This window comes from Gastrolobium bilobum, unplaced genomic scaffold, assembly GCF_033153095.1.
Source record: "Gastrolobium bilobum isolate Gb01-03AN ecotype WA unplaced genomic scaffold, APGP_CSIRO_Gbil_v1 utg8579, whole genome shotgun sequence".
NCBI lineage: Eukaryota > Viridiplantae > Streptophyta > Magnoliopsida > Fabales > Fabaceae > Gastrolobium > Gastrolobium bilobum.
Window position 1 is genome coordinate 17,931 of NW_026895247.1, and position 23,151 is coordinate 41,081.

At 36.6% G+C, this 23,151-nt stretch overlaps 1 protein-coding gene across 1 annotated transcript; it reads right to left on the reverse strand.

Moving 5' to 3' along the window:
- Window positions 1-17,917: 17,917 nt before the first annotated feature.
- LOC133301828 (protein PIN-LIKES 7-like) lies at window positions 17,918-20,930 on the reverse strand. The gene is made up of 10 exons (XM_061501529.1): window positions 20,793-20,930; window positions 20,553-20,632; window positions 19,709-19,833; window positions 19,348-19,469; window positions 19,067-19,268; window positions 18,817-18,875; window positions 18,581-18,681; window positions 18,435-18,487; window positions 18,151-18,336; window positions 17,918-18,042 (listed from the first exon to the last, which is right to left on the reverse strand). Exons 1-10 carry the CDS (start codon window positions 20,928-20,930, stop codon window positions 17,918-17,920), a joined length of 1,191 nt encoding a protein of 396 aa, XP_061357513.1.
- Between the last annotated feature and the right edge of the window lie 2,221 nt (window positions 20,931-23,151).

Here is a 23,151-nt window from a genome sequence, read left to right on the forward strand (position 1 = left end):
ATATATATATATATATATATATATATATATATATATATATATATATCTTACCATTGTAGGCGAAAATGCAAAAAGAGTAATTATAGGGGCAAAATGATAATTATATAAAAATTGCCCGAAATTTGAAAATAATGTAGTGTGATATTATTAAACCTTAGTTGTGAATCTTGAATTAAGTAAAAATGTCTAAGTCTTGAATTATAAGAGAAATTCAAGAAAGATATTTTATTAATTGTAATTTAGATATTTTCTAAATTTGGTAAAAAAGTCAAATAAGGTGTCTTACTAACTAAGTAAGTGTCTTCTAAGCTAAGACACGCTCATATTTTCTTCTCCTCCATCGTGTTCTTCTTCTTCCAAAGGGCCAAACCTACATTTGCACAAAGCTTGGAATTACAACTTTTTAGTTTGTCACTAAATCAAAAAACTTTGAATATGAAAAATGTTAGAAATGATCATAACCTACCTAAGTTTACCTTCCATCTACATTGCTCATTCCAGTTGCTATTTGAGGTCAATTACTATTGTTCATTGTGACATATGATCCTTTTAGAGGTCAAAACACTTACAAATTTATTCAAACCACTTGACTAACCCTTTTTTTATTTTAAGTTAGAGTTCATATCATGTCACTACATTGCCTCTAATTTATTTAATAGTTGATTTCTATGAAGCACCGACACTTCAAAAATCCTGACGTGTCGTGTCCGACATTTCCCGATACTCTTCGACATTCCGACACTTCCCGACTCTCTAACACGCGTTATAGAAATTCAAAACAAGATTCAAAGGTTGCGTTAAGTAGAGTTTTTAGTTTCAACTGGTAGATTTGTTGGATTACGATTACCATTTTATTGAGTTTAATATAAATATTTAGGATATCTTATGTTTCTTTGCAAAATTGATGAATATTGTAATTTTAGTTTTATTTTTTTGTTAAATTATTGAATATCAAATATATTATACACTACATAAATTAAAAATATTATTTAATATCAAAATGTGTCCTAACGTGTCGAAATCTAACATTTTTTAGTATTAACGTGTCAGAGTGTCGTATCGTATCGTGTCCCGTGTCAGTATCGGTGCTACATAGGTTGATTTATTGTATTACAAATTTTATATCGCAAAATGCTGAAAAAACAAATAAAATAGTTTTTCGTCAATTGTAATAAAGAAAGGCCTCGATTTATATTTAAGTCTCTAAGATTGTTGTTGGGCCTCAAGCTGTGCAATTAGTCGATGTGAGGCCCAAATGCACTATAAAGAAACCCAGTTACTTGTCGGACTATTTCCAATGAATAGTTTAGTCCTAAGTCACAGGTTTAACCGTTTAGCTATTATATTCATAAACTGATAAGAAAGGAATATAGATGTAATCAATGGAGTATAAATAGCCCATGAGGGGCGGGAATTGAAGATAAGAAAAGATTGGACAAACTCTCTCTCTCTTCTCTATTCTGTTACTTTCCCTCTCTTCTCTCTCCCTCATATCAGATCTGGATCCTTCATTGGCACTTTTATTGTACCTCTTCCCCTTGCTATGGCAGAAAACACACGGATGCGCGACACTTCAAAACCCTTTTCATATGTATTATTTTATTTAAATTACTTTCATATAATATATTATACGAATATTAAACATATATTATGACATATAAAATACTTTTTAAAATATTATTAATTTTATTTTAATACTATTTATAAATTCAAAATATATAAATTATTAAATATATTAGTATTTACATATATTATCACCATGTTTAATATAAAAGTATTGTCCATATTATAAATTTATATGACACAACATATATTCCAATCTTTCAGATTTTAAGATTATATATATATATATATATATATCTTACCATTGTAGGCGAAAATGATAATTATACAAAAATTGCCCGAAACTTGAAAATAATGTAGTGTGATATTATTAAACCTTAGTTGTGAATCTTGAATTAAGTAAAAATGTTTAAGTCTTGAATTATAAGAGAAATTCAAGAAAGATATTTTATTAATTGTAATTTAAATATTTTCTAAATTTGGTAAAAAAGTCAAATAAGGTGTCTTACTAACTAAGTGTCTTCTAAGCTAAGACAAGCTCATATTTTCTTCTCCTCCATCGTGTTCTTCTTCTTCCAAAGGGCCAAACCTCCATTTGCACAAAGCTTGGAATTACAACTTTTTAGTTTGTCACTAAAAAAAAAAACTTTGGATATGAAAAATGTTAGAAATGATCATAACCTACCTAAGTTTACCTTCCAACTACATTGCTCATTCTGGTTGCTATTTGAGGTCAATTACTATTGTTCATTGTGACATATGATCCTTTTAGAGGTCAAAACACTTACAAATTTATTCAAACCACTTGACTAACCCTTTTTTATTTTAAGTTGGAGTTCATATCATGTCACTACATTGCCTCTAATTTATTTAATAGTTGATTTCTATGAAGCACCGACACTTCAAAAATCCTGACGTGTCGTGTCCGACATTTCCCGACACTCTTCGACATTCTGACACTTACCGACTCTCTAACACGCGTTATAGAAATTCAAAACAAGATTCAAAGGTTGCGTTAAGTAGAGTTTTTAGTTTCAACTGGTAGATTTGTTGGATTACGATTACCATTTTATTGAGTTTAATATAAATATTTAGGATATCTTATGTTTCTTTGCAAAATTGATGAATATTATAATTTTAGTTTTATTTTTTTGTTAAATTATTGGATATCAAATAAATTATACACTACATAAATTAAAATATTATTTAATATCAAAACGTGTCCTAACGTGTCGAAATCTAACATTTTTTAGTATTAACGTGTCAGAGTGTCGTATCGTATCGTGTCCCGTGTCGGTATCGGTGCTACATAGGTTGATTTATTGTATTACAAATTTTATATCGCAAAATGCTGAAAAAACAAATAAAATAGTTTTTCGTCAATTGTAATAAAGAAAGGCCTCGATTTATATTTAAGTCTCTAAGATTGTTGTTGGGCCTCAAGCTGTGCAATTAGTGGATGTGAGGCCCAAACGCACTATAAAGAAACCCAGTTACTTGTCGGACTATTTCCAATGAATAGTTTAGTCCTAAGTCACAGGTTTTAACCGTTTAGCTATTATATTCATAAACTGATAAGAAAGGAATATGGATGTAATCAATGGAGTATAAATAGCCCATGAGGGGCGGGAATTGAAGATAAGAAAAGATTGGACAAACTCTCTCTCTCTCTTCTCTATTCTGTTACTTTCCCTCTATTCTCTCTCCCTCATATCAGATCTGGATCCTTCATTGGTGCTTTTGTTGTACCTCTTCCCCTTGCTATGGCAGAAAACACACGGATGCGCGACTTTCAGGAACGATTGGTGACGATCGAACAACAATTTCATGCGGCTGAATTGGTGCGCGAACAGCAGTACATTGTGCTTCAGGAATCTAATTCACAGTTACGTGAATCACAGCTTCAGATGCAGGACTCTCAACAACGTCTGCATCAAGATCTGGCACGTTTGCTTGACGTTCAACAGTCTGCATCAGATAATGCTCTCCACAATCGTGGTATTTTGGGATCTGGCCCATCCTCTGGATCTACTTCTGGATCGGAGGCCAATCGGTTTCGTCAAGTCAAACGTGATTTTCCTAGTTTTTCATCAGGTGATCCTACAACTTGGATCATAGCAGCTGAACGTTATTTCACATTTTATCAGGTTCCAATAGCAGATCGCGTTAACTTAGCGGCATTTCATTTGTCTGACCCTGCTGATAATTAGTACTACGGTGCGGCTCAAAATGGTCTCATGACTAATTGGCAGACCTTCTGTACTGCTTTGCAGTGCCGATTTGGACCCTCAGATTTCGACGATCCCGCTGGTGCCCTAGTCAAAATTCAACATACAGGTACAGTTTTGGATTATCAATCTGGTTTTGAAAAGCTAGTCAGTCGAGTGCCAGGTTTATCAGATACTCTCCTGCGTAGCATTTTTATTTCTGGTCTCAAACCCCATCTCAGACGTCCTGTCCTCACTCATCGACCTAGAGACAGTCATGAAGCTTATTCCTTAGCTAGACTCTATGAAGATCATTCCCATGAGAATAAACTGTTTCGTCCATGGACCACCTCACCCAAACCTCTTTTCACTCCTACTTCCAATGCCATTACCTCCAATACGGTCAAATCACCCACTCACACCACCACCCTAATTCCAGCTATCCCTATTAAATGGCTTTCTCCTGTTGAGAGGCAATCGAAATGGGAGAAGAACTTATGTTATAATTGTGATGAACCTTATTCTTTTAACCATAGATGTAAAGGGAGTGCAACACTATTATACTTAGAGGGAACCGAGGATGATCCAGGCCCAGATATAGACTCTCCGATTGACGATTCCAACAATAGTTCTGTTCCTCCAGATATCAGTTTGAATACCCTGTTTGGTCACCATAATACTAGATCTTTTCGTTTTACTGGGACAATCACTGGAAAGCCATTACAGATTTTGGTGGATGGGGGTAGCACCCACAACTTTATAACCAAACGTATGGCTTCATTTCTGAATTTGACTATGCCAAAGGTCCCACCATTTCAGGTCCACGTGGGCAATGGTGACACACTTCACTGCTCTGCTTCATGTGTTCAGGTGCCTTTAAATTTACAGTCCAACTACTTCACTGTTGAGTTGTTTATCCTCGATCTTAAGGGAGCTGACGTGGTATTAGGGGTGCAATGGCTTGCTACATTAGGTCTTATTGTCTCAGACTACTCTCAAATGACCATGTCCTTCACTCATAATGGATCGACCGTACTTATTCAAGGGGAAAGTCTTTCCTCACCAGTTGCAATTACCACTGCCCAATTACACAAGCTTATGGTCCAAGACTCCCTCTCATCGTGTTTTATGTGCCTCACCAGTCCCCACTACACACCTACCTTTCCCACACCAGTACCCCACACCCCATCCACAATCTAATCCATTTTAGACCAATTTAATGACATATTCCAGAACCCTACGTCTTTACCACCTGACAGACCCTCTAACCACAACATTAACCTTGAGCCTAATTCTAAACCCATACAAGTGCGCCTTATAGATATCCCAATTTCCAGAAATCAGAAATTGAAAAAATGGTCAAAGAGATGTTGGACGGGGGATTGATTCAACTTAGTCAATCACCTTTTAGTTCCCCTGTACTCCTTGTACGCAAGAAGGATGGTACATGGCGCTTTTGCGTTGATTACCGCGCCTTCAATGCCATCACAATACCAGACAAGTTCCCCATTCCTACGATGGACGAATTATTAGATGAATTACATGGGGCTCAAATATTTTCTAAATTGGATCTGAGATCAGGGTACCACCAAATTAAAATGGCGCCTGAGGATGTACACAAGACCGCTTTCAGGACACACAGTGGACATTTTGAATTCTTGGTGATGCCTTTTGGGTTATCAAACGCTCCTTCCACCTTTCAAGCCACGATGAATCATGTGTTCATGGGTTTTTTAAGGCATTTTGTCGTCATCTTTTTTGATGACATTCTCATTTACAGCCCTTCCTTACAGGAACATGAGGACCATTTGATTCAAGTCCTTCAAATCCTCATACAACATAATTTGTTTGCTAAATTAACAAAATATGTGTTTGCTGTGCAGGAAATTCAATTTTGGGGTCACATTATTTCATTTGCAGGTGTATCACCGGATCCTTCTAAGGTCCAGGCCATAAAAGAATGGCCCATTCCCCAAACGGTCACTCAGTTGCGTTCGTTTTTGGGCTTATCAGGCTATTATCGCCGCTTCATTAAGGGCTATGCCATGGTCGCTGCATCACTGACTGACCTATTATCTAAAGACGCGTTTGTATGGTCTACTGAAGCTACTCAAGCTTTTGGGTTACTTCAACACGTAATTACTACTGCCCCGGTTTTAGCCCTACCAAATTTTACCTTGCCGTTCATTTTAGAAACAGACGCCTCCGGAACAGGTGTCGGGTCAGTTTTATTACAGGATACTCACCCTATTGCATTTTTTAGCCGCAATCTCTCCAAGCTTATGCAAACGAAGTCTACCTATTTCCGCGAGATGTACGCCATCACTACTGTCGTGGCAAAATGGCGGCAGTACTTGTTGGGGTCATTTTTCATTATTCGGACGGATCATAAAAGTCTTCATCATTTAATGTCCCAGGTGATTCAAACACCCGAACAGCAACAATTTCTCTCGAAATTTCTTGGGTTCAACTACTCCATTCAGTACAAACCGGGAAAGGTGAACACGGTGGCTGACGCACTATCACGTCAGCCTGAGAAGGAACTCCCAGCCCCTTCTCCTGAATTTATGTTCATCAGCACTCCAACTTACCATTATGGCACCCTTATACAGTCCGAGTTACATAACGATGCATATGCTAAACAAATTCTACAGGATATACAAAATAATCCTTCACAGTGGCCCTAATGGCAGACCCAAAACGGCTTGTTGTTCCACATGCACCGTTTGTATATTCTTGAGACATCCTCCGCGATTCCTATGTTGCTTCACGACTTCCATACATCCAGAGTTGGAGGTCATTTCGGAGTTCGCAGGACCTTATTGCGATTGAGTGCCAAGTTTACCTGTACAACCATAAAAAAAAATATGTTCAGAAATTCGTTCAGACATGTGAAGTTTGCCAGAAAATCAAAGCACCTAATTGATGCTCACCGGCAAGTGTACCGATCGCACAAGTAATATAACGAGTTAGTAGAGTATCGTCTCCACAGGGATTGTAAACCAAGTACCATAATAACCAGTCCCCTTAAGTTGAGAAACTCAGTTGTTTAGGAAAATAGTGAATTGATGGTAAAATAAAGACAAATATTTAAAATATAGAATTTTCAATTTAATAAGGAATGGTAAAAATAAATTGGATTTTTGAGAGAATAATAAAAGGCATTGCAGCTAATGTACACGCACCATATGATCCCCACTTTAAACTTTGGATTGATTGTCAACGTTCATTCAATTTAATAACTCAGACAAATTATCCTCTAAAATAATTAGTTAAATCCCAATCCCTTGGCAATCTAACCCTTTAATTCAATTGGAATCCTAATCCCTTAGCAACCCCGCATGAAATTAAGCATTAATCACGATAAATCAAACGACTGCAACTCACACAAGTTTATCCCTAGAGCATGCATAAACTGTTACCTTACCCCATTTCAGAATTAAAAACCCCAATATTCCTATTGCGAGCCCTAAGTCCCAATTTATTATCTCCTATTAGGTTGATCAAGTCTAACAGAAATAATATCAATACGCACAGGGTAAAAATAAAATATATTAAAATAAACGAGCGAAAATAATCAATCCAGCATAAAAAGGGTTCACATAGGGTTTGTGACCCTAACTACAATAAAAGAAACTAGCCAACCATTATCTTGGCTAATCTCAAAAATCTAACATAAACTAGAAAAGAGAAGGTAGAAGAAGAAGAACACAGGATTCTCTGAGCTTGACGGCTGATTTCTGCCAAAGTGGATCCCTAATTTCTGTGCAAAGTCTCCTATTTATAAGCTTATTTTCTGTCTTCCAAAAATACGCTCGGACAGCACGGTGTATCTTTCTCGCGAACCGGCGCCAGTTGGCGCCGGTGTGGCGCCAGTCGGCGCCATGCCTCTGTCCAAATTGAAAAACCGGACAAGAATTCTCGTATAGTGGCGCCACTTGGCTCCATTTTGGCGCTAAGTTGCGCCATGCTTTGGCCAACGCTGCACATTCCGTAAACCGGCGCTAGTTGGCGCTGTTATGGCGCCAGTTGGTGCCACTTGCAAAACACCGATGTGAAATTCGTAGATTGGCGCGGGTTGGCGCCAGTGTGGCGCCATTCTGCGCCAACTTGCTGGAATTTGTACTGTGCTTCACCCGTGTGGAATCGCTTCAACAGGCTTTTTATAATTTTGTAATTTTCACTTCTTTTACCTGTATAAACACAACCAATAGGTGAGAAATATCATTGACATAGAAAGAATCAATATAATAAGCAAATATGTATTTAAATTGCTCTTTTATGACTCAGTTCTTATCAATTTTAACTTAGGAAACTACATCTGCCAGAGGCACATCACTAATCATCCACCTTATGGCCTTTTACAGCCTTTATCCATACCTACTGCCATTTGGTCAGATCTCTCGATGGATTTCATCACACATCTTCCTTCATCGGTAGGGTTTACAAGTATTCTGGTAGTCGTGGATAGGTTGACCAAGGGAGCTCACTTTGCAGCCCTTCCACCTAAGTATTCGGCTGCGAAGATCGCTCAAGTCTTTTGGGACACGGTGGGGAAGTTACACGGCCCCCCAAAGTCCATAGTCAGCGATCGCGACCCCATTTTCCTCAGTGATTTTTGGAAGACACTCTTCACCTTGCATAGAACAACATTATATTATAGCTCAGCGTATCTTCCACAGTCCGGCGGACAAACTAAAAAAGTAAATCGTAGTTTGGAGCAATACTTACGTTGTTTTATTCATGACAACCCTTCCATTTGGTTCCGGTTCCTGAGCTGGGCTGAGTTTCATTTCAACACATCCTACAATCGTTCCACTGGAACGAATCCCTTCCAGGCTACATATGGGAGGCAACCTCCATGTCTTCTTGAATACACTCTGCGTACGACAAAGATTGACGCGATCGATTCTGATTTACAACATCGCTCCACCATCCTCGCATCATTAAGACAATATTTAAAAAAGACACAAGCTTGCATGAAATCTCAAGCTGACAGAAAGCGTAAAGACATTACCTTTCAGGTTGGTGACCAAGTGTTGCTTCGTCTTCAACCGTTTTGCCAGATCTCGGTACACCGCCGCTCGTCTCCCAAACTGAGTTTGCATTTTTATGGCCCATTTGTAGTGTTGGAACGGGTTGGTAGTGTTGCTTACCGCCTCCAGCTTCCTCCCACCTCACGTATACATCTCCTCTTCCATGTCTCATTGCTACGCCCCTTCTTCTCCACGGGACGGTACCAGATTTATGCCTTGGACCCAAAAACGCAGTGTGTTGGACCCTTACACACTCCAACCGCTATAGTTTCTCAGCACACCATTCAACGTCAAGGACATCAGATCCCTCAAGTGTTGGTGCATTGGCGGGGACTGTCGCCGGAGGAATCCACCTGGGAAGATGCCTCCAAGGTGCTCTCTGTTTCTCTCCCAAAAGGTTCAGACTTGGCTCACACAACGTTTGAACCAACGAAGAGACAGCTGAGCCATCTTAATGACCCCCATTACTCCTCTGACACCACCGCTATACGAGCCAATCACGGAGTTGCTAATGGGATTCTTATCCCTTCTGTCATTAACCACGTGGATAAGGCTGCCAGCCAGTCCCGTCTATTCCAGAACCTTCCCACTGTCCCTTCCACCGAGCCCATGGACCTCACGGATGAGGCTTGTCCTTATGGGGAAGGGATTGTTGGGCCTCAAGCTATGAAATTAGTGGATATGAGGCCCAAACACACTATAAATAAACCCAGTTACTTATCGAACTATTTCCAATGAATAGTTTAGTCCTAAGTCACAGGTTTTAACCTTTTAGCTATTATATTCATAAACTGATAGGAAAGGAATATGGATGTAATCAATGGAGTATAAATAGCCCATGAGGGGCGAGAATTGAAGATAAGAAAATATTGGACAAACTCTCTCTCTCTTCTCTATTCTGTTACTTTCCCTCTCTTCTCTCTCCCTCATATCAGATCTGGATCCTTCAATTATTGAGCCGTCCTAATGATCACCGATTATACAAAGGTATACAGTCTTAAATAACTTCGACTCGAATACTAGATGTGTATCTTACATAACTTATACAAAAAACACTACGGACACGATAATTTTTTTTTCTTTTTTTGTTCTTTGAGAAGAAAAATGAAATGAGAAATCAAATGAATAACCATGGATGGACTCTCCGTATACATAACTTTTGTAGAGCCATAAAACTCAATCCGGCTTTTTACTCCAACTTCCAAACTTCTTTATTTTCCTGTGTGGTGTGTATTAGTAGCAAAGCAATAGAAACTGAAAAGTTCATTGTATTATTCAATCTCTGAAAGTTGTGATACAAGTAACTATATATACAGCAAGTGTTAGTATATGGATGTCCTAGAGACAATCTTTTGATTAGATTAGGACATATGTGGACCTTTTATATTGTCGCAAATAAATAAAAAGCACTATTTATCTTGTTTCATATTTTGTCTCAATATTATAGTTAATATTTTATATGAGTAACTGGATGAACCCCTTGGAATAAAATAGGTATCTCTTGTGTATCTGTCATGAGATCACGATCATGAGGATTCAAGGATACTGGATTTTTATTCCTAATTTTATGTTCCTAGTCTAGAGACACTGAGAATGGGGATCAGTGATCTCGGGTAAGACTAGCACGACTTATCTACTTGTATTCGGATGCAAGGTAAAGACCTCATGAGCTACAGATATGGATATGTCTTAGCTAAAGTCGTGGGTGGACCTATAAGGGTATGGCTCGCACTGAACAGATCCACAAAGAGACTCTATGAGGAAATCTTACAAAAGTATCATTAGAGCAGTCTCTTAATATTTGGGTATGTCTTTCCTTAGACCATAAGTTGTCACCTAGACTGTGTTCTAGAAGGCATGTTTTGATTGTATACCTCGTCTTCCTGAAACATGGAGACTCATAAGTATACTATTGGGCATGTCCTGAAAGAGCACAGGCCTAGGGTGATAAGCTGAAGGAATTCGTCAAATCTCTGTAAGGGATTAGGTTATCTGTAAACCGGAGAAATCGGGATGACATTTACAGGACTCAAGAATCTATGCATAGTAAAAGAGATCATGAGATGATCTGCCTTTAGAGTCAATAAATTGAAGATTCCCTATTTCGAACAAAGCTTACCGTAAACCGCAAGGGTTGATACGTTTCCTTGCCTTAGGTTTAATGGGAAGGTAACCGAGACGAAAGGAAATACATATGGTAACCAAATATGTATAATAGGATGATTATGTCATTAACCTAACTAGCTCTGGGGCAACAAAGCATTGCTAGTGCTCTGTGTTGTCATTAGATGGGTTGTGGGCTTGTTGGGCCCAAGTCCATTTATGTCAGTGGCTATGGTAGGCCTAATGGGTCACACACTAACACCTTATTGTCATGATGATATAGCATTAAAGGTATTGGGCCTAATAATGGTTGTTAGCCCAAAAGGAAGTTTGGAAGCCCACCTAAAAGGGAAAAGGGTGCATGGATCATGTAATGGGCTTGGATGGTCCAAGACATTACTAATTAATTTAATTAGTTAAATTAATTATCAAATATTTAAATTTTGAATTCTGAATTTGAAATTTGAAATTTGAATTTTGAATTTTGAATTTTGAATTTGAATTTTGAAATTTGAATTTTGAATTTAAATGTTTGAACGTTTGAATTTAGATGTTTGAATTCGAATTTGAATTGGCTATGAAAAGTTGTTTCATAACAAAAGGATAAGATAAGATCTTGTTGGAACAAATCCCTAGTATCAAGATGAGATCTTTGATCACATCCAAGGCTGAATTTGGGGCGCCACTTTGGTTGTTGTGAGTGTCATCTTGTCAACCAAATAAGCTCCAAATCAGATTTGGTTTGTTAAGAGAATCAGTGAGCTAGTTAGTTCAAATTTGAATGCAACTACACAACGTATCTGGACTTCTTTTGGGGCTGAATTGGGCGCACCATATGGCTTGCCATATGATGTTTGTTAAGTCAGATTTTTGTTAAGATATTGACTTGATATCATGAGGATATGATAGGAGGTTGTTGGCAAGATTTGATTTTGCAAAAACTCCATTTTTCCTCTCTATTGTGCGCTACTTATGGTCATATTTTTAGAGAAAAATCTGCTCCAATTTTGATAGTTCTCTCATATCCTTTGGTCATCCTTTTGTTAGGTTTTTCTTAAGAGGTTTTGAAAAATAACCTAGCCATATATCATCAAATCCATGCGCCACTTTTATGGAGTTTTAAGCTGAAAATTTCACTCTTCTAAACACCTTAACCTAGCCTCCTCCTTCACACATTGGACGCCTAGCAAGCTTTTGTGGTGATCAATTGGTGGCTTTTCAAGAAAAGTTTTTGCATCTTGACGTGGGTGGTGTGGATCAACGTTAGAGGGTTTGAACCCTTCAAACCTTACACTGATCTCCTTGGTGTTTGAATCACAAACAAAGGTAACATCATGTTGTCTTAAAGCATGAGTCTTGATTGCATGTGTGATTCCGCATGAAATATTTTTTTTCCCTCTCACAGGCTTCGGCCTTCAAGGTCAATTTAACTTTCAGCAAGTACAATAGAAGAAGGTTGGTTGGGTTTGTTACAACTACATCCTACGTGGCATAACAGAAACAAGTTAGTTACCACAGTAATCTACATGACAGCCTATACATTGTTCTAGAATAAGAGAATGAATATATTGTAATACTCCCCCTCAAGATGGAGAGTAGATATTAAGAACTCCCATCTTGGAGAGAAGAGAATGAAAAGGTGTAGGATGCAGGGCTTTTGTCAACATATCAGCAATTTGATTAGAAGAAGGGACATGAAAGGTCTTCAAAGTTCCTTTAGTAATATGCTCACGGACAAGGTGGCAATCAATGTCAATATGCTTTGTGCGCTCATGGAACACAGAATTTGCAGCTATATGAAGGGCAGCTTGGCTGTCACAAAACATATGAGCAGGTCCAGAATGAGGAACATGATGATCACGCAGTAAAGATAGAAGCCGCAATACTTCACAAGTGGTAAGAGCCATTGATCTATATTCTGCATCAGCTGATGATCTTGAGACAGTAGTTTGTTTCATGGATTTCCATGAAATTAGGGAATCTCCAAGAAAAACACAGAAACCAGATACAGATTTGCGAGTGTCAGGTTATGAAGCCCAATCAGAATCACAAAAAGAAGAAAAGAAGACACCTTGGCCAACAGTGGATTTCAGATATGCTAGGACACGGTATGCAGCATGTAAATGTGGAATCCTTGGTGCTGACATAAACTGACTCAAATGATTCACTGCAAAACATAAATCAGGTCTAGATACAGTGAGGTAAAGAAGCTTTCCAATGAGCCTACGATATTGTGTTGGATCATACAGTGGATCACCATCAGCAACAAAAAGTTTAAGATTAACTTCTAAAGGTGTGGATTGTGGTTTGCATCCAAGTTGACCAGAGTCTTGTAGAATTGTTAAGGCATACTTTCGTTGGCAGAGGAAAATTCCTTTTGGAGAACGAGTTATTTCCAAACCAAGGAAGTATTTGAAAGATCCCAAATTTTTTAGCTTAAACTTGCTATCTAGAACAGTAGTCAAGTGCTGCACTTCAGAGATGTCATTAATATATATCAAAATAGCAATGAATAGAGCATTATGTTTCTTGATAAAGAGTGAATTATCAGCCTGAGATTGAGTGAATCCAAGTTAAATAACAGTGGAGGATAATTTGGCAAACCATTGCCTAGAGGCTTGTTTCAAACCATATAGGGATTTATTTAGACGACAAACAACACCATGTGGCATCTCCCCCTTACTAGAATATCCTGGAGAAATTTTCATGTAGACCTCTTCTAGCAAGTCACCATGTAAAAATGGATTGTTATCATCCAATTGGATGAGATGCCAACCAGAAACAGCAGCAAGAGAAAGAAGTAATCGAACAGTAGTGATCTTAGCCACAAGAAAAAATGTGTCAAAGAAATCAATACCTTCTTGTTGATTGAATCCTTGAGCTACAAGCCTTGCTTTGAATCGTTCAAGAGAACCATCTGCATTATATTTAACACGATATACCCATTTGCAGACCACAACTGGTTTACCAGGAGGAAGAGAAATGATCTGCCAAGTGTTGTTTGCTTCAAGAGCATGGATTTCAGCCTCCATTGCAGCAGTCCACTCAGGTTACTGGGAGGCTTCAGAATATGTTTGAGGTTCAAAATGTTGGGAAATTGCATTGACATATGCTAGGTGTGGTGGGGCAATGTGTTTATAGGAAAGATATTTAGAAATAGGATGAGATGTGGATGAAGAACATATATAGTCCTGAAGGTGATAAGGTGGTTTAGATATACGAGAAGGTCTTGATGTTGAGGGTGCAGGGATTGTAGAAAGAGGATAAGTAGGAAAAGTAGGAAATGGTGAATCTGTTGGTTTGGAAGATGCAAAAGGAAAGGTATTTTCTGAAAATACCACATCTCTGGAAATGATGATGCGGTTAGAATTAAGGTCCAAAAGTTTGTAACCTTTGTATACAGGTGGATATCCAATGAATACAGCAGGTAGAGATCGTGGGGAAAACTTGTGACAGGTTTTGAACAGGGTGGAATAATGACACAGACACCCAAAAACTCTAAGATAACCGTATGAAGGAGACTTGTGAGAAAGAAGTTCAAAAGGAGTTTTGTTGTGTAAAAGTGGGGATGGGGTACGATTTATGAGATATATGGCAGTTAAAATGCATTCAGGCCAATAGACTAAAGGAATGTTGGATTAAAAATGTAATGCTCGTGCAACATTAAGAATATGTTGATGTTTTCTTCTACCACTGAATTTTGATGTGGTCTATTAACACAAGAATGAAAGATTTGAATACCTTTGGATGAAAAAAATCAGACAAATGGAATTCTGGTGCATTGTAACAACAAATTGATTTAAGGGAAACATTGTGTTGGGTAAACATCAGTGTGTAGAATTGAGGAAAAACAATTTGAAAATCAGATTTATGTTTCAAAAAATAACACCAAGTGAATCGAGTGGCATCATCCACCAAGGTTAAAAAATATTTGTAACCATCAACAGAAGTAGAATAAAAAGGTCCCCAAATGTCACAATGGATTAAATCAAAAGAAGAATGAGACATTTTGGGATTCAATATGAAAGGCAATCTGCATTGTTTTGCAAGAGGACAAACCAAGCAGGGAGATGAAATGCAATCATTATCAGTAAAGGGTAAATCATTTTTCATTGAGTTTAGAACATTATGTCATAAATGACCAAGGCGAGAATGCCAAATAACATAATTTGGCATTCTAACAGTAGAACAAAAAGAGGAAACATCACAATTGAAAAAAAACAAAGTGTCTAAAATGTAAAGACCACCAACTCTTTTAGCAGTCCCAATCACTTTGGCCGAGGAAAGGTCCTGAATAGAACAAGATGAAGAAGAAAAATTAGCAACCAGTAATGAATTTCGAGTGAGTGCACTGATGGACAAAAGGTTAAAAGATAAAGAAGGAACATATAGAACATCATGAAGTATAAGAGTGGGTGAGATTTTAACACTACCAATCGAATGAACAGAAGTTGAAGTATTATTTGGTAGATAAACGGTAGAGTTAGACGACTGAAAAGATGAAGTGAAGAGATTAGGTGTACATGTGACATGATGTGTAGCACCCGTGTCTGAAACCCATGAAGTTAATGGAAGAGAAGAGGATGACGTACCACTGAAGCTGGCAACAGAAGGGGATGGCTCCGTGGCAGATTGATGTGAGGTAAAGGATGGAGACGTGTTGGTGGTAGGTGGAAGGAGACTCAGACGCTGTTGATATTGGGAGTAAGTCAATGTTGGAGTGGTTGAGTTGGACTCATTTTGGTTAAGGGCCAGCATGTTGAAATTGGCATGGGCTGAAGAATTAAATGGACTGGGCTGCATGGATTTGGGCTTATAGCCAGGAGGAAATCCGTGTAACTTGAAGCATTTCTCCTTCGTGTGACCAAGAACATGGAAATAGGTGCATTGAGGGCGTGGACGGCGTAGCGGAGCAGAAGAGGTAGCAGCCACCAGATTATTGCCGGAATCTGAAGATGAAGACATACCAGAAGCAGAATTGAGTAACGATGTATCAGGAACCATTGGTGGAGAACTTGTAATATGGCGTTGTCTTTCTTCTTGAAGCACCAAATAGAAAATCCTGGATAATTGTGGAAGAGGTTCCATGAGCAGTATCTGAGCTCTAACAGAGGAGAAAGAGTCATTTAGTCCCATTAAAAATTGGAGAGCATAATCTTGTTGATGAAGATCAGATATCAACCGCGAAGCTCCACAAGTGCAAACAAGAATTGGAGCATAATCCTGAAGCTCATCGCAAAGTACTTTGAGCCGTGTGTAATAACCATTGACATCAAGATTACCTTGTGTAAGAGATGAGATATGTTGTTTTAATTGGAAAAATTTTGGACCATTAGCTTGAAGAAAATGAATTTGAAGATCCGTCCAGATCTCAGATGCAGATGAAAAATAGAGAAGACTATCAGCTATATCCTTGGAAATAGAATTCAAAATCCAAGATGTTACCATGGAATTACATCGATTCCAGTAAGGAAACAGGAGATCATCAGGAACAAGACGTGGTAGAGAACCATCAACAAAACACGATTTGTTCTTTGCGGATAAAGCAATCATCATTGCACGGCTCCAAGAATGGAAATTGGATCCAAGAAGAGCATGAGCAACTAGGATTAACCCAGAGTGATCACCGTTACTCAAGTAGTATGGAATACTCGAATCCTCCATGGATACAGAGGATGAAATGGTTGAAGATGTTGTAGTTGATCATGAAGCATTGTTCGTGTTGGAGTTACGAACCATGACGAAGGGAAGAACTAAGAATCTACTGATACCATATTAGTAGCAAAGCAATAGAAACTGAAAAGTTCATTGTATTATTCAATCTCTAAAAGTTGTGATACAAGTAACTATATATATAGCAAGTACAATAGAAGAAGGTTTGTTGGGCTTGTTACAACTACATCCTACGTGGCATAAGAGAAACAAGTTAGTTACCACAGTAATCTACATGACAACCTATACATTGTTCTAGAATAAGAGAATGAATATATTGTAATAGTGTGCTTCACTGTTGAACATGTAACGCAAAAAATTTCTCGAAATTTTTCAGTATACCATCCTAAATCTGCTGTACAATTATCTTAATTGTTCAGAGAAAGTCAAATAAGTAGAATTTATGTGGCATTAACTAAAAGAGATGGGTAGAATAAATATAATTAGGTAATTTTTTTTTTCTTCTGACTTTAGCAAGTGATGCCTAAGGGATAAGAGATTAAGGGCATGTTTGGTGCATAGTATAAGATAAGGCTTGATAGGATAAAATATGATAGTATAAGACCTGATTGTATAAGACTTGATTAAATTTTAGCATTTGATATGATATTGCATAAGATAATATCCTCTAATATTTTAAAAATTAATATATTAAAAAAATTATTTTAATATATTAATATTGCAATGATATATTAGTTCTTGACAATTGTACTTGTAAGCAATATTAATACATCAATCCCTTATCAGGCCTAATCTCATTCCCTTAAGTTTGATTAAGTTATACATCATTTTGATGTATTAAGAGATTCTGCTGTATAAGTTTATACTATACGATGATCATATCAAATAACTGAAAATGTCATAATATATAGTATAAACTTATACTATCAAGCTTTATATATCACATCAAACGGGCACTAAGAGAAGGAGAAGGAGAGTTCAGAGAATGGAATTATGACCAAATAATTTCCATATCCATTGTTGGATCAGTTTTCTAAATTTATACAACCAAATAACAACCTAAAGATAATTGAAATAACAACTTGATAATGCATGAATTTAAAGTAATTAAGCTATCATAATTCAATTTAAACTAATATAAAACTAATTGATCCTAATCTTATATGATCCTTCAATTAGTGCTTGGGCTTGGGCCATATCTGACTTAATCCTTGAGATAAATGGGCTTCTTGCTCTGCCCTGTAGGTCCGTGAGGAGTTGGGCTTGTACAGATTCACTGAGTCTTTAACACTATAGGATTGTTTTTTACTTATTGGCTGAGGTAATAGAGCCATCTTAAGATAATGCCCATATGAGGAATGTTGACCAAAGAGTGAGTGCTATAGTGGCAGCACTATATGTCCACAAAAGGATAACTGAAAACTCTTCAGTGCCTACATCAAACAGCTGAACCATGGTACCTGCATAATGTCGTTGAAATATGATATCAGCAACAAGGTAACTACACATTATTATCATCAGAAGAACCCGAACTTCAATAAAAAAAAAGTGTGCATGGAATCACTTACTAATATTCATTGCAGGTGGTAATGCATACTGCATCACCAGCACATATTGAAACAAAGGGTCCACTGGGAGAAAACCAAAATTTGAAGCCGCTTTAACAACAAAAAATCCAATAGCAGGTAGTAAGAAAAGTCGAGCTATGCTGACACAAATGAGGATCAATGGTTGGATACTTGATGATCGCATTCCTGCAATTTCAGGACATTAAAAAAACAACTAATTTCAATTTTCAGATTGTTTCGAATTTGTTGAAAAGTATATCTATAGATGTTAATTTTTTATATACCTTGTGTAAGGTTTCCACCAAGCAAAATGGTGATGCAAGGAATTGTCCCATCCCTACAAAGAATAAGTTCAGTCTCAGATAACTGTGTGATCAGAAAAGAAATATACACTGGAGAAAATATTGGGTTTATGATATAAGGGTCATACCCTAGCATTTCAATGGAGTCTTGGATCACTTTTAGTGGAGCATTGTGTCCTATTATTAGGTTCCTTAGCCATTTAACCCCACCAAAGAGGAAACCAAAAAACTGACATGGAACGGGGTAAAATTTCTCAGGATCATGATTAAGTTACTTCTACTATCAAATTAAACAGAAGTAGTGAACTAAAAACCAAGAAACAAACTTAAAAGGAAAGGAGGGAAAGGAAAGAAATTATCTCACTGTAGCAATTGTTGGGGGTGACATTAGTTCTTGCAGAATTTGGCTCAGAGTTTCTATCATTCTATGCCAAGATGATTTTTCCCCGTTCATTGATACACTGGATGGACCTTGGTTTATAAGCTGCAGATTCGGATTCATTTTATAATCTAGCAAATTTTTGAGGATGTTTGATATAGGATATACTTGGTGAAGGGTATAAAATCATTTTCACTTTCAACATCGTCACATTATTTGTTTTAATAAATGATTGCATGGAATCTTACAATTTGGTTCTCTGAGTCTCCAATATTAGTGTTTTCATTGTCATTTCCCTTGAGAAGGTGAGTTTCTGCATTAGCATCTAGGTCTATGTTGGGAATCTTCAAGATCTCAGCAGCCTCAAATGCCTTGTATCTCATGGATCTGTTTCGTACTAGTTGGTATGTATAGGTCCATATGAAGATGCCACCAATCTTTAATTAACAAAACATGATGACATGAGATACACATTGAGATGGTGAAAGCAAATCAAGTGTAAAATGAATGCATTACAGCCAAAGAGAAAGAAGCATAGGAGAGTGCCCTATTGCGGCATTCATCACGTGTACCAAATGGGCCTCCTTTCTGATCACAGATGGCAGGGATAATTACAACAGGAAGGTTACCCAAATTTCCTGTTCAATGAAGCACCCATGAAATGAGAGGCTTTTAGATAAAGGGTTTGAAAGAAAATTAAGTGTGTTTGGTAGGAGTGAAAATGGAAGGATTGAGTGAGGAAAGAAATAAAAATTTACAAATGTATCAAAGCATGCATCCATGTCCAAGTACATTGTCAATTTTCACACCTTATGCCTCTCCATTCCTTCCAATTTTTACTCTTGCCAACCATACCATGACTTTGATGCTATGCTACCTGTTGAACATGAAGCGATAATAAGACCTTCCACTTTCAAGTTTGGCTTTAGTAATTTTACTATTATCCACCCGAGAATCCCTCCAATCAAGAAGGTTAATCCAATATTAACAGGCATAAACCACCTGCATTGATGAGTAAACACGACATGGTTAACAAAAACAAAAACAAAAAAACCATAATAACACCCTTTTGTGTCCACAAATTGACACCCTCTATGTGTTTCTTCTTGTGCTTTCATTCCACAAATATTCATAAATAGTTTCATTGCAATTACTAGTGACTAGATAACAACATCAAACTAACAAAGGTATTAGTCACTAATAATTGCAATGAAACTCCCGTCAGTGATCTTAGTTTCATATGCATAAATAGCTATTCCACTCATGGCTTATAGTTTATTAGTGTCCCCCATTCATTGTTTGTAGTTTATGCATAAATATATCAAAGTTATTACAATAGCCTTAGGCTCAAAATACCTTGGTTAGCTGGAATTTTTGTATAAACTAATTGCTCTCAATTTTAGACAGAGGGTTCTAGACAATGTGTAAGGCTCAAACATATGGATATCTGATTCCTCCTTTTTCAATTTCATTTTTTGTTCTTTTTTTCTCCAAGAGAATGACACATTTCGAGTTGATAACTTCGTATGCACAATGTAACACAAAGGTAATAAATCAACAGATCTATCAGAACTACTCTTAGCAATAGAACCAAAGTTTGCTAAAAATATTATTCATACTTAGGCTTCCCAGTAGGAATAAAGGGCCGACCCAGTGAAAAAATAAAATTAAGAAAATACAAAAGCACTGTTTCTAGGAGTGAGAAATTGATCAATGTGTACCATAATATCATATCGTCAAGAGAAACACTCTTAGCAAAACTGGCAAAAATAAGTGAAGGAGTGAATGCAATGAATACAATCTGCACAAGGGGTAAACATAAACAGAGGGTAAAAAAATGTTTAGATTAAAATAATGTATAGCTTGTTCTATAAGGAAATAATGTGCGACCATTGAACAAATGAGTATACATTAGATTTTGTGATTCAAACCAATTGATATGAATTCAGCTTGTCTCTTACCTTGTTCAAGGATTTTCTAAAGTCTGCTGAGAGAAGATTATTACAGTAGTCAGTAGCCAAAAAAGCTCCCAATGCACTGATAAGTAGGACTTGAATTACTGGGGCAGAAGCCACCTCCAATAATTCCCAGAAACCCATCTATATTTGTTTCTCTAGTGCTGATCTACTCTCGTTGCTCAATATTACTGTTATACCTCTTACTTTCAGTTCTATTCCATAGGATAAAAAGAAGAAAAATATTATAAAACAGAACAAAACAAAACAAAAAAGACAAAGTGATAATGAATAAGGGATAGTAACTGTTAAGATGAATTTCTGAATTGCTTGAGGAACTCCTCACCATGATTTGATTTTATATACATGACTTATAATCTTTAATATTAGAAAACTAGGAAAATAAGCAAAACAATACAAATCCAATCCTAATTATTTACAAATTACACAGCCTAAAAATAGGATATGCTTTTCCTGTACAGGAGAAACTTTTCAACACTCCTCCTCAAATTAGAGCATTCAAATCACATGCACTAAGTTTGTCTCAGATAAAGTGGATTAGAGGACCCTAAAAAAACTTTGTAAAGACATATATGCAAGCTGATCACTAGAGCTAACAAATTCGATAGTGATTTTCTTGAAGAGATTGTTTTCCCTAATTAATTAACAATCAATTACTTTATTTTTGGTCCTTTCATGAAAGAAGGATTTGACGCAATATGTAAAGCTACTTGATTATCACTGTATAACTCCATATGATTAACATTTCAAAACTTCAACTAACGAAGTAACTGTCTCATTCATGTAAATTCACAAGTTACCATTACCATATCTCAAATACTTGACCTCTGCATTACAATGAAGAACAACATTTTGCTTCTTACATTTCCAAAATACAAGGTAACCAGCAACAAAAACACAATATTATGAGGTAGACTACTTATTGATAGGAAAATTAGCCCAACTAGCATTGAAGTACCCCAACAATTTGAGCATTTCCTTTGTCTTCATAAATATCGTTGACCCAGGGCATTTCATAAGATTTGTACCACTCAATTTCAATTTCAATGATCAACACATGATAATTGCAAAGCTTATATTATAAAATGCTTAATGATGTTTGATAACTCATTTCGGGTCTCAAAATCAGCGAAAAAAATATATAGTGGAGTAACACACCCTGAAATTTATAAAAAAAAAAAAAAAAAAAAAAAAGATTTGAGTATAAATTTGATGTACTATATTAATGTAAAAAAATTTACCCAATTATTGAGTGATGAGTTTCTTAAGCAATGAACATGTTTCGATGATGTAACTGGTCAAGAAATTTAACAAATTTAACAAAAGCAAAAAACATATTCATTACTTCTTGAGAAATAATCTACAGCTAGCGACCACAATTTTGTAAGAAAAAAAAAAGAACTCTGAATTATATTATGTAAGGATATGATCAAGGGAGAAAACAAAAAACAAAAAATAAAAACTAGTGACAGAGAACCAATCAGGTCTTCAATCAGAAACTAACTATTTATGAATGACTACAAACTAAAATCTGTGAAATGCAATATATGACTATAGGGGGAGGGGGGGATCAAAGAAGATAAAATTAGAGAATAATGACTGAGAGAGAGAGAGTATATATATAATGCATGCACGTTGAAGAAAGAGTAACGTATGAAACCTGTATAAGAGGCTAAGATTCTGAAATCTCTTTGAATAAATATAAGAGCCAATGAGTTTGGGAAGAGAGGAAGGAAGCAAAGAGAAGAATCTCTTTTGATTTGTTACGCAGTTAGTGTGGAATTTTTAAAATGAGTATATAGTTAGAAGTATCGTTATTTGCGCGTTGCCTCAAGGACATAGTTTACACATTTATCTTATGTTCTATATATAAGGAAATAACAGATAAATGTGCTGTAAATTCATTCCCTTTTTTTTTCTATCTTTCTTGTTATTTTGACTAAAATCAACCCCACGAGCTAGCGGCTTCGTTTTTTCAGCTTCCATGTGCCAACTAAATCACCGTTATTTGATTGTTTTAATATAATTTTTAACCTGTTGTAAAACAAAGTGTTTAGGAACCAGGAATCTCTTAGGGGGCGTTTGGTTGAGGAGAAATTTTTTGAATACTGGGGAAATAGAATTGATAGGGAAATGGTAAGAAAGTGAGATAGATAGGAAAATGTAAAAAAAAGTTGTTTGGTAGAAAAAAAATTTACTGGGAAAATTAAGTAAATTTTGTAAAGTCTATGTTTGGAGTTTGATAAAATATAGATGGAAAAAAATTATGGTTTTACTAAAATAACCTTTATTTTAAAAGAGGCTGAAACCCTTTACCCTTCACTCCCTTGCCTTTTCAGAGGGT

Coding starts and splice junctions, on each gene's coding strand:
- LOC133301828 (XM_061501529.1), bottom strand. CDS start 20,930: ATGGGTTTCTGGGAATTATTGGAGGTGGCTTCTGCCCCAGTAATTCAA. Junction 19,269..19,347: donor ATGCTTCTTTCTCTTTGGCT/GTAATGCATTCA, acceptor TGTTAATTAAAG/ATTGGTGGCATCTTCATATG. Junction 18,682..18,816: donor CACCCCCAACAATTGCTACA/GTGAGATAATTT, acceptor GTTCCATGTCAG/TTTTTTGGTTTCCTCTTTGG.